At 40.4% G+C, this 15149-nt stretch overlaps 1 protein-coding gene across 1 annotated transcript in view; it reads left to right on the top strand.

Moving 5' to 3' along the window:
* PPP2R4 (protein phosphatase 2A activator, regulatory subunit 4) overlaps positions 1-15149 on the top strand; it is an 81317-nt gene that overhangs the window by 22378 nt on the left and 43790 nt on the right. Inside the window, exons 2-3 of the mRNA XM_006892468.1 lie at positions 3950-4047; positions 8240-8326. Of these exons, the coding sequence (XP_006892530.1) occupies positions 3950-4047; positions 8240-8326 (185 nt within the window). The remainder of the gene's footprint in view (positions 1-3949; positions 4048-8239; positions 8327-15149) is intronic.

Genomic DNA, 15149 nt, shown 5'->3' with positions numbered 1-15149 from the left:
TGGACTGCCAAGAAAACAAACAGATTCATCCTGGAGAGGGTTAAACCAGGCTACTCCTTGGAGGCAAGGATTCTGTGGCTTCGTCTGCCATACTTTGGGCGTGTAGCAAGGAGGGACACGTCCTTGGAGAGGGACATCATGCTTGGGTGGGTGGAGGGACGGTGCAAGAGGGAAGGACCCTCTATGAGATGGATTGATTCTGTGACGGGGTTAATTGGGCTGAGTGTGTCAGAGGCAATGCGATTGGCACAGGATAAAGCCAGGTTTAGGGCTGTTGTACATAGGGTCGCTATGAGGCACAAACGACTCGAGGGCACATAACAACAACAGTCCATAGGGAGTTGTGCTGCTCACCAAAGGCTGAGTCTCTGGGCTTTGAATCCACCAGTGGCCCTCCAGGGGAGAAAGATGGGTAATGTCCATCCATGCAATAGGAAACCCAGTGAATGGTCACCTTTGACTCTATTTTGACCTGGTAGCAATGACTTTTTGTTTGGTTATTTCTATAAATTGGCTGCTGAGTACAGCTTTTGCTTTGTTAAAAAGATTTTAGTGTATTTTCATTATCATTTGCTTGAAGAAATGGAAGAAAAAAGTTTTATACCTTTTATTACTCTTTAGCAGGAGTGTTCCATACTTTCCATGTACTTTATTTCTTTCCGTATTGATGTCTTTGTTGCGGATTTATAATTTTATAGAATGATGACCTGACAAGTTACGTTTTAGTATTTTGATGTTTTTTAATTTATTGAGTCTTGCTCTGTGACTTAATAAATTGACTGTTTCTTTTTTTCTTCTTTCTTCTGGATTTAAAAAAAAAATACTATTTAAAAAAAATTCATTTCTTGTTGCACATTTTATTCTTTCCCTGCCCCCACCTTCCCACTTTGCAGTGTACTTCTATTCTTGAGGATATTCTGTTCACTTGAGAAGAATGTATGTTGTGTGCTTATTGGTTGGAGTGTTCTATATGTCTAGTTAATGATTAATCATAACTAGTTATGATCTAGCTAGTTAACGGTATTACTGTTTAGTGTCTTTGTTTTTTACTTCATTGAAAGTAGTATATTGAAGTCTTCTATTGTTAACCAGGAAATTACCAATTTGTGTCTTAAAACATTTTAAACTTTGATTTATGTACCTTGTGGCTCTGTCTTTGGTGCATTGTTAGTATTATGCACTGTTGAGTTGAAACTGACTCATAGCTGATCTCCCACGGTTTTTCTGAGGCAGTAAATCACACAGGAGGAGATTGCCTATCTTTCTCAACACAGAGTAGCCGATGGACTTGAATCACATGCCTTTGGGTAGGCAGCACAGCTCCTTACTCACTAGACCACCAGAGCTTCCTCATTGGGTGCACAGATGCTAATTATAATTATGTCTTCCTTGTTCTGTTTACTCTTTGATCACATTATTTAATGTTCTTCCTTGTCTCTTTTGCTGGTATTTGAAGCCTATTTTATCAGAAATTAATATTACCAGTCCTGATCTTTTTCTATTGTTTTCAGTCCTTATCTTTTATGATTGCTGATTGTTAATATGTTTTTTTACATTCTCTTATTGTCTATCTGTGTCCTTCTGTCTAGAGTGTGTCGCTCGTAGACAGCATATTGATGCATCATGTTTCAGATTTTTTAAACTTTTTAAAAGTTTATATTGGTTTATTTACAAAAGTCACATATATTGTATTTTGTTTTTATACATTGTGTTTCATACATTCCTCCATTCACACTGTGTTTCACATTATCATTCTCCTATATTGTGTTTTATAAAATTAATCACCATTGATCCAGGCCCATCATTACCCACCTTTTCAAGTTCCCACTGGGTCTTTCCTAATTTCCACTAAACTCTGCAACTTTGGGATTTCCCCCTTCCTACCTACATCGTGTTTTCTTACCATTTCAGCTACTCTCTTTCTCTTGACTCATAACATTCAATCCATTTTCCGTTCAGTGCAATTATTGACAGATGTGGCTTTAATGCCATCATTTTGCTGCATGTACTGCTTTTTAATGGTGCTGCTGATTTCTTTGTTCTCTTTGCTTTTTTGTGATGAGTTAATTTTGTTTGTAAGCCATGATGGTATTGTCACATGCTTCATATGCTTGTGACTGTTGGGCAATGAATAAAGAAGACTGAAGAAGAATTGATGCCTTTGAATTATGGTGTTGGCAAAGAATATTGAATTTCCCATGGACTACCAAAAGAACAAATAGGTCTATTTTGGAAGCATTGCAGCCAGAGTGCTCCTTAAAAGTTAGGAGAGTGGGGTAAGACTGAGCAAAACTGGATAAATTGTGTATACTGCACTGAAACAGATGAGGGAGAGAATAATTTAAAAGCGATGTATCATAGGGTATTATGGTTATCACTAGAGTCCACAATTAAGGTTGCATAGTGGAATGCACTTGGGGTGGTGGGAGGGGTGCAGGGGGGTGGGGATTGTGTACCAGGGAGGGAGTATTTCTTTTACTTTTCAAAGAGAGGAGCGAACTGGGGTGGGCGGGAAGAGAAGTGCAGCTATGAATGAATGGAAATCCAAAATCTCTGTAAATGGCCATTAAAATTATTTAAAAAAAAAAAAGGAGAGTGAGATTTTGTTATACTTTGGACATTATCAGGAACAGCCAGTCCTTGAAAAAGGGTATCTTGCTTTGAAAATTAGAGAATCAGGATAGGAGAGGAAGACTTTTTATGAGATGGATTGATACAGTGTAATAGTGTGCTTAAGGGAGCTCTCTCTGCTGGCCTAGTGCCAAGAAGCTGTGCTGCAATCCCTAAGGCACTTGGTTCAAATCCACCAGATGTTCTGCTGGAGAAGGAGAGGCAAATCTCCAGTGCCAGTCAGATCTGACTCAACGGTACACACACACACACACACACACACACGATAAAAGAGTGGGCTTAAAGCACAGCAAGGTTTCACTTCTGTCATACATGGCTTACCAGGGTGGCCTGAACAACACATAACAGCATAGGGTGGAATGCACTTGTGCCCCCTAAAATGCTTTGTAAATTCTAACCTCTGCATTTAGTTAAAACCACATTTGAGGATGGGTGCTTTTTTTGTTTGTTTATGTTTAGAAAACATATTTTGCATAGCATTGTGTTTTGAGTCAATCTCTTTGGAGATGTAAATGAAATAAGGAAGGGAGAAAAGCAGAGAATGGGGCACAGGTAAGGGAGAAAAGCAGGGATGGGGAATGAGACATCATACCACTATATGAAGATCGCCCAGGAGCAGAAGTTCAGAAGAGATAAGGACTTTTCATCTAGAGCTAGTAGAAAAAGTCGTATCCTAACGCTCACAATCTGAATTCAGACTTGTAGTCCTCTATGCTATGAAAGTGAACTCTGGTGGCTTAGTGGGTGAGGGGCTACACTGTCAACCCAAAGTCACACAGTTTGAATCCACCATTTGCTCTGTGGGAGAAAGATGGACAGTCTCCTCTGAAAACCCACTAGAAGGTCAGCTGTGGGTCACTTCCAACTTAATGGCACAACAGTAGAATCCAATGAAAACCTATATTTCTCTTTGTTAAAGCTGTCTATGTGTGGTTTCCTAATACCACTAGATAATAACTAGGATGATTTTTATGTTTTGTATTTCTTCTGAGTTGCCTCTTTAGATCCAGAAGGTCAGCTTGGTTTATGTTTTCTAACATTTCTGACCCATTAAAGTCAGGAGTCGATAGCTTGGCAGAATCACAGACCATCTTGGTTGTTTGAGGGCATTGCCAGTGTTGCCCTGCTTTTTGCAGAGGAAGGAAAAGCCTACGGCCTTTTGGCTTGGCGTGACAAGTCATTACTCTCTTCTGGGAGTAGGTGTCGGATTTCTGGCATGACTTAAATGTTGAATTCTTGCTTCAAAAGTGTGAGTATGCGTTTGCCGCATGGGAGGATTCTACCTAACTCTGCCTACTTTTTCACTTTCTTTATTAAGATTCTTCAGAGGAGACCCCTCCAGCTCCTCAGAACTTCATCATTCCAAAAAAGGAGATTCATACCGTTCCGGACATGGGCAAATGGAAGCGTTCTCAGGTACAGTAGTGTCTGCAGGGTAGAGTCAATTGTTCTAGGGTGAGGCAATTGTTCTCTCTAGGAAATACAGGCTTTTTAAAGACAGTGGTTTTCTAAGTGTGATGGGGTTTGAGCTTCCTGGCCCTTAATGATCGCAGAGCCTGCACGTTTGTAAGCTAGGGAGAGAAGTGATGGAGAATTGGCTGTCGTCCTGCTCCCAGATGCTTCTGCCCAAAAGCCTCTGGAAACTGAGGCCAGGGTATCTCTGGAGAGCTCGCCATATGGCTCTCAAAATTTATTGGCCTTTGATTTTGTATTGATTGCCTGTGAAGATCCTGAATGTTAAAGTGGGCCACTTTGATTCTTTGTTGCAAATAACAGCAAGTATGAGAGTCAGTTTATCATAAGAAAAAGAGGTTATTTCCTGGAAAATTTGGCCAGGGATATGTGTTTGTCTCAGAAATACCAAGAAACCAGAATCTAGGAAATTGGATGGAAATAGGTAGGATGCCATCTCCACCTTCTCTGTAGGCCAGCTTTCTATGTTGTGTAGTCCAAATGACGGGAAGACTATAGTTTACCTCCTAAGAGTGTGGTGCAGGTGTGTAAAAGTCTAGGACGGAGAAAAAGAAAACCAATTACAAATTTTTAGGGTAGGCCTCTGACTCAGTTCTGGTCACCTGGGTTAGAGAGGATCACGTGTGCAGAAGGACAGGCTCAGGAGTCCCCACAGGTTTGGCAGATTCTCTTAAGTAGTCTGTAATGCTTGCATCAAGTACAAACTCTGAAGTGTCTGTGCCTTATGTTAGTTGTAATTTAGGAGTATATAAGTCTGTCTGGTTCTTTTATTTACAGGCCAGCCCACTAAATTTTTGAAGATGGTTATCATGTCTTTTTGGAGATGTCTTACAAAGTTTTCCACAGAACAAATACCTAAATTGCTTCAGTTGGTCCTCAAAGGACATGGTTTTGAGTCTTTTGTTGTCTTAGTTGCTCCCCTTTAGAATTTTTTAACTAAGCTTTGGTGTTGTAGCCTGTAAAGAGTTGTGCTGCTAACCCAAAGGCTACAGCTCTCTGGCCATATGAAGCTGCCAGTGTCTCTGAGGGAAAAAAGGTACGTAGTTTCTTCCCATGTGATTTATAGCCTTTGAAATAGAATGGAGGGTCAGCTGTGAGCCAGTTATGACTCAATGGCAGTGAGTTGAGTTGATATTTTTTTGGGGCAGATCATTATGGTAAGAGACTGTACTATGCATTGTAGGATGTTTAACAGCATCCCTGTCTTCTACTCACTATTTGCCTGTATACAGCAACCCCTTCCCCCAGTTGTGATGAAATGTCTTCAGGTATTACCATATGCTTCACTTAATTACTTATAGTGAGAAGTAATGCTTTATCTTGAACATGTTTGACTGTATACATGACTTTAGTTTCTTGTTTTCCCCGTGAGATGTTTTCCAAAAATGTTAGGTGTTTATGATAGGACTTCAGTTCTGTGATTCTTTCTCATTTTTTAATGTAAGGAAACTGAGACTGAGAAGTAAAGAAATTTAATAATTAACAAAAATTAGTAAGTGGTTGAGTTGAGATTCAAAACTGTATGCCAGATGCTGAGCCACTTGTGTTCTAGCCCTGCACTTTGCAGATTACTGCCTATCACTGTAATCTGGCCCACTGTCTGATTTTTGGAATAAAGTTTTATTGGAACACAACTACAGCCATTTGCTTACATAGGCTGCTTTTGTACTACTATGGCAGATTTCAACAGAATTGAGAAGTTGAGACCCAGATTGTAGGACTCACAGAGGCCAAAATATTGCTTGTCTAGCCCTTTGCAGGTAAAGTTTGCCACCTCACACGAAATGCTGCCATGTTTTTAGAAATGTTGGCTACTTCTGTAGTCTGTAGTCAACGGTACTTGATAGAAATATTTTATTTGCTCTAAAGCTCATCAATCAAGTTTATGGACCCACTGTGGCTAGATTATAGCACCAGGGTTTTTTAGACAACAAAGTGCAATGACTAAGAACATGGGCTTTGGAGACAGAGAAGTCTGGATTGCCATGTTCTCGTCTTGTGACTTAGGCAAGATCTCTAACCTACCTGGTTGAGCTCAGTTTCCTTTATAAAAAAATGGGTTGTTTGGGGGCCAAGATGACTTAAAAGCTCAAAAAATAATTAGCCAAGTTCTAGGCATGCAATAAACTGTATTGAAGACTCGGCACAATTCTTATTGCTTTTGTTAAATCATTGTCATCAATATGTTGATGGAGACTTTGTACACAGTCATATTTTTAAGAATGCTCCGAGTTTTAGTTATCGGAGACCTGGCCCTAGGTGAGAGTTGGGGTATGTGGAGACACTTGTCTCTTGCTACTTTTTAGCCTTAGATTCCAATATACTTTGCAGATTGAAGTGATCAGGATAAGACCTCAAACTTGCTCTGAGCTGGGAACACTGCTGTGGGTAATATACCTGGCTGGCCATGAGACCCCTATTTCTACCCAGGATCATTCCACAAATAGGCAGGAGGATCCTACATAGGAATACTCCCTTCTAGATATTAAGTGCTTGGTTATAATTGTCTTGGGACTTAATGTGGGCACCCCTGGTGTCTTTAAGAAAGAAAGGATGGAGAAGAAATAAGAGTAAAACAAAGTATTCCTAGGCATTACCTCACTAGCAGTTTCTGCTTTCTTACTCCTCTGCTCAGTTGAAAGCTTAGAATGAGTATGCTGTGGAACCAGCTCCCACAGGATGCCTGTGTGCAAAAGATAGGGCACCTGCACTGTATCTAGACAAGTTAGCCACTGGTAGAAGCCCTCAGAAGCTTATTATGAGAGGGCATGTGGGCTGAAAAGAAAGGGCAGAGGACATTCTGTATTGTTCCTTGAACTCCTTACAGTGTGGTAATAATGGACACATTCTCAGCCACTCAGCTTTGGAGCTCGGCCATTTGAGTCCATGCTCCACATCTGATGAGATATTACCCTCAGAAAATCTTGAGCAAGTTACTTCTGAAGCCTTGTTTCTTCATCTATAAAGTGACAGTAGAGATATTATCTGCCTCATGGAGTTGTATAAGGAAGCTGCTGGCAGTAGTAGTAAGCAGTAGAGGCCAGGAGTTAGGTTGTCTTTGACTTTCTGGCTTTGGAGGTGGTGTAGTTGGTGTTATAATGCAATGAATTACTTAATATGCCCTGCTAGCCATTTCTTGTACCTTCTAAAAATATGGGATGAGACTGTGTAGATAAGCTGATTTTGGCCTATTAAGGGTATTGAATAGCTTGCTAATAATGCAGAAAAGTACATGACATACTTGTGTGAGTGAGGCCATGCAAATAAGGCATATGGAACCCTAATGAGATTAAAGTCCAGTATGAGTTATATCCTGCTATACTTAAAAGAGAGTTGATTCCAAAACAAAGTAGAGCCCTAACTATCAGCGAGAAAAAAGAATTGGCGCACATGCTTTGAGCCGGGGTCCCTGTGCTGGGAATCTCCTAGATCCAGGAGAATAGAACATTTTAACACCAGAGATAACAAGAAGCAGTGACAGAGAAATGATGGTAGCAGAGGCAGAAGAACTGGGATACTGGTAGGGGATGGCACAGTGAGCTACAGAAAAGAAAACTGAACCATCTTTGGGCTGAGTTGCAGGAGGGTGTTTTTGGACATTATAGGCAGAACTTTGTAGCACTTGCCTGAGCAGACCAGAGGTGGGCTGGTCTAAGAGACTGAACTCCAGGGAGAGACCTGCTAGTGGGCAATGCTGAAAAGCCATCCTGCTGAAGAATGGTATCCCAAGTCCTTCCTGGTCACCTGATCATACTTTCCTAGTAAACCCCCTAATTGTGAGTTTTGTCTCTGAGTTCAGTGTGGCCATTGCAATGAATTATCAAACCCAATAGAGAAGTATTGCTGTGGGAAGAATGATTTGTTGTCAGAATTGGTAAAAAGGTCAGAGATGAGACCATCTGACCTCTACCTCAAAGGACTCAGCCTTGGACAGAAGCTGCTGATGGTGATTTTCCATCTCTGTGAAGTTAAAGTGAGCAGATGCCTCTACCCCACTGCCTTTCCACTTCTACTACCAGGCTAGGAGTAAGGAACAGCTTGGTGCTCTTCGTAGCTAGGTGAAGCTAGAGGGTTGGCTGATGTATACAGGGTAATGGACCTGACATCCCTCTCCACATCCTCTTCTTTTTAATAGGCATATGCAGACTACATTGGATTCATCCTCACTCTCAATGAAGGTGTGAAGGGGAAGAAGCTGACCTATGAGTACAAAATCTCTGAGGTAGGTATAGGCAGGGATCCTGCTGTGATTGCCTTCCCCCAAATAGCCAAGAAAGGCACATGTACTCTTTACCTATAACTGAGACAATGCATAAAATATGATAACCCAACACAAGTGCAGTTCACACTTGGTATCTATGTCTCATCTGTTAAAAAATGTGAGTAGATGTATATTTATGGAAGTCTGATAAAAATACACTATTTCCTTTTTGTTTACTGATATGTTTACCTAACTGTTTAAATTACAGAAAATTATGAAAGTAGTAAATGTGCTCATTGAAGAGATCACTCATAGAAAGATGGATAATATTAACTGAAGAGTTGACCTCTTGGTGTTGTTCTTAATATGCAGAGCTCCGGGCAGCAGTTCCTGAGAACAGTTTGAGGCACATTCTTCATGTATCAGGACACAGCTAGATGTTTTTTTCTTTTTCTTTTTTTTAAATGGTGAGAAAAATTTGTATTTAGAATTAGCCAGCTGGACCCAGTTTAGATGATTCTGATTTTGTCAGCAACAACCAAAGCATCACAGTCAGAAGCAAGTTGCACTTAGGCCTTCTTTCTATCAGGCCTAATCAAGGTGTTGACCTTAGCCATATCAGTGTCATAGAGATACTTTACAGCTTGTTTTATTTGGTGCCTGTTGGCTTTGACATCCACAATGCATACAAGTGTGTTACTATCTTCTATCTTCTTCATGGCTGACTCAGTAGTCAGGGGAAAGTTGATGATGACATAGTGGTCAAGCTTGTTTCTCCTGGGGTTGCTCTTCCAGGGGTATTTGGTCAGTCTTTGGAGTCTCAGCATCTTAGGCCGCTGGAAGGTGGTGACATGCAGATCTTTTTTTTCTTTTTTTTTTGTGTCTTTCAATGCTCTTCACGACTGCCTGCTTGGCCTTTAATGCCTTTGCTTTGCCTTCAGTTTTGAGAGGGGCAGGGTCTTCCTTCTTCGCTTTTGGCGCCATCTTCTTAGAAAGGCTAGATGTTTTTTTCCCTGCAGCATAAATGGCTGCCTCCTTGAGTTGTGTCTTGATCATTTTGACAAAACTCTAATTTTAGATCCCTAAAGCAGTGCTGTCCTATGGGCATTCTTTTTTTAAAAATTTTCTACTAATTTATTTACAAAACTTGAATACAAATTCAAACAAATTCTTTCAATTTCTCTCACTGTCCCCCCCCCCCATCAAATACCCTTCTTCCCCTACACATCCACATCCCTCTGCTTCCAGCCTCTCCCACCCCTCTTGGATCCTGATACTCATTCTACAATAATGATTTTATTCAATATTTATCCTTGTGGGCATTGTTTCTTAAGGATTCATTCCTTGAAGTAGAATTGCTTGATGGAAGAACACAAATTTTTTAGACTTTGAGTTTGCACTTCCATGTGGATGTTTGTGGGGGGGGGTGTGAGTCTAAGATTTTCTTTTGATTTGGGTGAAAGTTTACAGAGCAAATTTGTTTTTCATTCAATGATTTCTTCCCATTTTGTCACATTAGTTGCAATCCTCTCAGTGTAACAGTACTCTTTTTGCTTCCACTCTGGGTTCCCCATTTTGCCTGTCTTAATCTTGTTTTTAGGCAGCTGCTGCCCTTTTGGTCTCATAAAGTTGATTGTTCTGAGGAGCATATTACTCAAAAGTGTTTTTTTCTGGCTGAATGGTGACTCCCAGGGCAGGTTCTGTTATAACAGGTTTGAAGGGTATCTGAGGTCCCACCATTCTCTATCAGACCATTAAGTCTGGCCTTTTTTATGATTCTCATTCTGTTTCAACACCCACCTATTAATGATCCTGATCAGAGTGGTTAGTAGTGATAACCTGGTACCATTTAGTTCTTTTCTGTGCTAAGTTTACTGAGGTCCATTAGTTCTTTGGACTAATTATTTCCTTAAATCCTTGATTTTCTGTACTCTTCTTTGCTCTGCATGGGAAGAGACCAATAGTTGTTGTCTTAGATGGCCGTTTTAAGACACCAATTGCTACTCACCAAGGTAGGATGTAGAACATTGTCTTTATGAACTGTTATGCTTAATGAACTAGATATTCCCTGAGGCTGTGAACCTAGTCTTTAAGCCCAATAACTCAGTCCTAAAATAATTTGATTATGACCAAGACACTTGTATAACTTTGTCCCATATATGTGCTGCAATATAATTGCACCATTGCACTATATAATTGCACTAGTGTAGAAATAAATATCTTCTGTCAAGTTTGTTTGTATTTCCATAAGCCATCCCTTACCTATGAAGATTACACTGTCTACCTATTACACTAATAAATTGCTCATTATTATTGGTTTGTTTAGTTTTTTCTCTTGTTGTATACTGTTGAGTCAGATCCATCTGGCACAGGAGGAGATTGCCCCTGCTTCTCCAGTGAAGCATCTGGTGGATTCAAATTGTGCTCCTTTGAGATTGCAGCACAACTTCTTGCCACTAGGCCAACAGAGCTCCCTTCATTATTACTATTAATGCAGGATTATGTATCTAATAATATTTGCCATTGTTAACCTTTTACTCTTGCATCCTTGTTAGTATCTTCCTTTCTCTTGGTAATGTTGTATTGACCTTTCTTTTGTTGTATATTGCCTTTCCCTCTTCCTAAGTTAATAATGTTAATTGTCAGCTACTTCATTTCACTTGCATTTACAACACCCTTGGTAGCAGCAATAAAGAAATCAAATGATATATCGGAAAGGGAAGATCTGCCCTCAAAACCTCTCCAAAGTCCTAAGGAACAATGAGGTCAATTAAAAGATTAAGGTGCACCTACCTTATCAAATCCATATCTTTTCAATTACTTGTTCTGCATCTGAAAGTTGAATAATGAATAAGAATTATAGAATAACCAATGCCTTTGACTTGTGATGTTGGAGAAGAGTGCTCAGTATCCCATGAAATGTTAAAAGAACAAACAAATTTGTCTTGAATAAAGTGCAAACTAAGGGTTGTGCCGAAGCGTTGCTCCCTAGGGTTGCACAAGGGTGATTCTTAAAGGCAAGGATGGTGAAACTTCATCTCATATACTTTGGGCATGTTGTTAGGAGGGGCTACTCTTTTTTTTATTAATTATTATTAATTTTAATTTAAGTTATGGAGACTTAGGGTTTGCATTCATTCATTGTTGCAGTTTTCTCCCTGCCCAGCCCCTCCCCCTATTCACTCTTCTCCTTGAAAAGTAAAACCAAAACTTCTTTTATTGTTATGCAACCCCTCCCCCTAGGTCCACTCCACTGTGCAGCTTTCATTCTGGGCTCCTGTCATGACAATAATACCCAAACATATATCCCTTTTAAACAGTTCTTTCCCTCATCTGTTTCAACGCATCATTCCTCCCCTGCTTTTCTTGTCTTCCCTCAACCCTGATGTCAGTCCCGTTTTACAACAGTGGCACTATGCAATATTTATCCTTTTGGACTGAGATAATTCACTCAGCATAATGTCCTCTAGGGTCATCCACTTTGCATAGTATTTCATGAGTTTCTTGTTTTTCAATGCTGTATAATATTCCATTGTGTGAATATACCAGAGCTTCTCTATCCATTCGTTTGTTGATGGGAAAAGGGACCACTCTTTAGAATAAGACATCATATTTAGAAAGGTCGGTGAAAGAGAGACATTAAATAAACAAGATAGATTGACAGTGTCTGTAACTATGGGATCAAGTATATCAGAGATGATGAGTGTAGCACAGGACAGGACACAGTACTGACCTGTTTGTTCATAGGTTCACTGTGGGTTGTAGTTAACAACAACAACAACAACTATCTAGATTGTGATTTTCCTTTCTCCCCTCTCCCATCCCTGTTAACCAATAATGGGGGTTTTGTGTGCTATAAACTTTTTCTTGACTTTTTATAATAGTTGTTGTTGATGGAACATAGCTGACCATTTGGAGGGTTTTCAGAGGCAGTAAATTGCACACTCCCCATCTTTCTCCCACAGAACAGGTGGTGGATTTGAACTCCATGCTTTTGAGAGATTGCAGTGCAGCCTTTTACTGCTAAGCCACCTCTTCTTTTGTGATTGACTTCACTTAGCCTCATGTCCTTCAGTTTTGTTCATCCATGTTGTGAGATGTTTTGTGGACTCATGGTTACCTTTTAATGTTGTATAGCATTCCACTTTGAATCTACCATAGTTTGTTTATGCATTCATTCACTGATGGGCATTTAGGTTGTTTCCTTTTTTTTCTATTGTGAGTAATGCTTTGATAAGCATAGCTACACAAATACTTATATATCAGGGCTTATTTCTCTAGGATATGTATTGAGTAGTGGGTTTGCTCTGGGGGAAAAATGAGCAATTTCTTCCTATGCAGTTTGCAGTCTTTGAAAACCTGCTTGAGGGGCAGCTGTCAGGTAAGTTTCTTTTAAAGTAAGATTACTGGATGATATGGTATCTCTAATTTTTTAACATTCCATTTCCCATAGTGGTGGTACCATTTTATAATCGCAGTAGGTGCTTTATGATGCTACTTCAGAAACAGACTTATTTATGTAGAGAAGGCAAGAACCATGCCCCAGTGGGGGACTCAGTGGAAGGTGTGGTCCTGCAGCTGCTTGCCCTTCCTGGGTACTGTCTCCCAGGGCCAGGTTCCAGTCTTCTCCTGGCCTTTTGGGTTGCTGTCCCAGTTGGCTCAGAGCCACTGCCAGTTGCTTATCTCAGAAAACAGGGCCTGTGCTGTCTCTCTGTGTACTTCGTCTCACCCAGCCCTCTAGCCAATCTTGGGTTATGTTGAGTAAGTTCTGGCCCAGCTCTCACCCAGGTTTCCCCACCCATCCAAAGCTGACATTGACCCTTAGACACTTCCTGGTGGATGTACTTTTTCTTAGATCCTAGCCGGTTACTTTGTGCCCTATATTCTTGCTTTGTCCATGTGAGAGTAACCAGGCCAGTGTCTGGGATAGATTGCGTTCCTTGGGAGTGGCTCCCTTCTTGGGTTTCTCTTGGGCCTGCCTAGCACCCTGGGAGTGGTTGTTGTTGCAGGATGACTGGGAAGAGAGAGAGCCTCTTTTTGTGCTAGGAGGGATGCTTAGCTGAGAAATGTAGTAGGGGAAGGGCTAACTAGTAGAATGTTGTAATCATCTCAGCAAATCCTTAGTTACCAAATCCCTTTCTGCTTCCTTAACTGCCCTTGAGGCTTTTATGGCAGGTGCTAACACCACGAGGTGTTGTCAACTCATGAGCTGTTCTTTAGCCAGGAATGCATGATGGGTAAAGAATTTGGGTTCTGGGTTCTTAGGAATCAGGCTGACTGGATTTGGCTACCCTGTCACTTTTTATTTTCCTTCACAGCAAAAGGATTCACATATTTATTAGTAAATCTGAAAATCTAAGGAGAAGACAGTGAAGACAGTAGGGGGTTGCACTCAATCCTGACCCTACCCTAACCTCAATCCCAACCCTACCCCTAACTCCAACCCAACCCTATCCCTAACCCCAACCTACCTGTAACTCCAACCCTAATCCTGTCACTTTTTTAAGAGTTCCTTTTTAATTTTTTAAAATTAATTTTAATGGAAGTTTACAGAGACTTAGGGTTTCCAGTCATTCATTGTTGTAGTTTTCTCCCTGCCCCCACCCATTCACTCTTCTCCTTGAAAAGAAAAATAAAAACTCTTTCTTTGTTATGCAGTTCCTCCTCTCAAGTCTACTCCACTTGTGCAGCCTTCATTCTGGATTCCTGTCGTAGCAATAATACCCAATCATATATCCCTTTTAAACAGTCCTCTCCCTCATCTGTTTTAGTGCAGTGTACATCATTCCTCCCCTCCTTCTCTGTCTTCCCACAACCTCGATGTCAGTCCCATTTTGCGACAGTGGCTCTATGCAATATTTGTCTTTTTGTGACCGAGATATTTCACTCAGCATAATGTCCTCCAGGGTCACCCATTTTGTATAATATTTCATGAGTTCCTTGTTTTTCAGTGCTGCATAGTATTCCATTGTGTGAATATACCAGAGCTTCTCTATCCATTCGTTTGTTGATGAGCACTTGGGTTGTTTCCAGCTCTTTGCTATTGCAAACAAAGCTGTAATAAACATGAGTGTGCAAATATCTGCTTGAGTGGTGGTTATGTTTTCTTTAGCGTAAATTCCTAGTAGTGGAATTGCTGGGTCAAATGGTATTTCTGTTTGCAACCTTTTGAGAAAGTACCATACTGCCCTCCATAGTGGTTGCACCATTTTACACTCCCATCAACAGTGAATAAGGGCTCCAGTTTCTCTGCAACCTCGCCAGCATTTGATGTTTGCTGTTCTGTTAAATTTTGCTGTTCTTATTGGGGTGAGATGATATCTCAGCAGTTTCTGTTTGTCCTATTCTGTTTCTTCCTATCATCTTAATCCTGTGTGGTTCATCCTTCCAAGGAGTGTGTATTTCCTTGGTGTTGTTGATCAACTTACAGGCCTGTTTATTGTTTCACTAAAAGTTGAGTTGGGAGGGTGATTTCACTTCCAGGCTTGAGGAGTCTCTAAGGGCCAGCGTCCTGGGGTTTCCACAAGCCTCTGTTCAATCAATATCTGGTCTGTTTAAGATTTTGAGTTTTATTCTGCATTTTTTCTCCTACTTTATTGAAGACCTATTTTGGTCCCTTCCAGTAGAGTGGCTAGTCGTGGCTGAGTATCCACCATCTAGTTCTTCTGGTCTCAGATTCATGGATATTGAAGTTAAATGAGTCATTGGCTCTTTTGAGTAATTGTTTTTTATTTTCTTCACTCTTCTTTGCTCCTCAGATGGCTGCTTGCAAACTTTGTTGTTTTTTTTTTAAATTTTTTTTTAATTATATTTTATTAATTTTCATAAACATTTACAGAGATTT

This window comes from Elephantulus edwardii, unplaced genomic scaffold (genome assembly GCF_000299155.1).
Source record: "Elephantulus edwardii isolate Elephantulus edwardi_28Jun2011 unplaced genomic scaffold, EleEdw1.0 scaffold00116, whole genome shotgun sequence".
Taxonomy (NCBI): Eukaryota; Metazoa; Chordata; class Mammalia; order Macroscelidea; family Macroscelididae; genus Elephantulus; species Elephantulus edwardii.
Note: the sequence above shows the minus strand (reverse complement) of the source record. Positions and strands in the feature narration are given on the sequence as shown.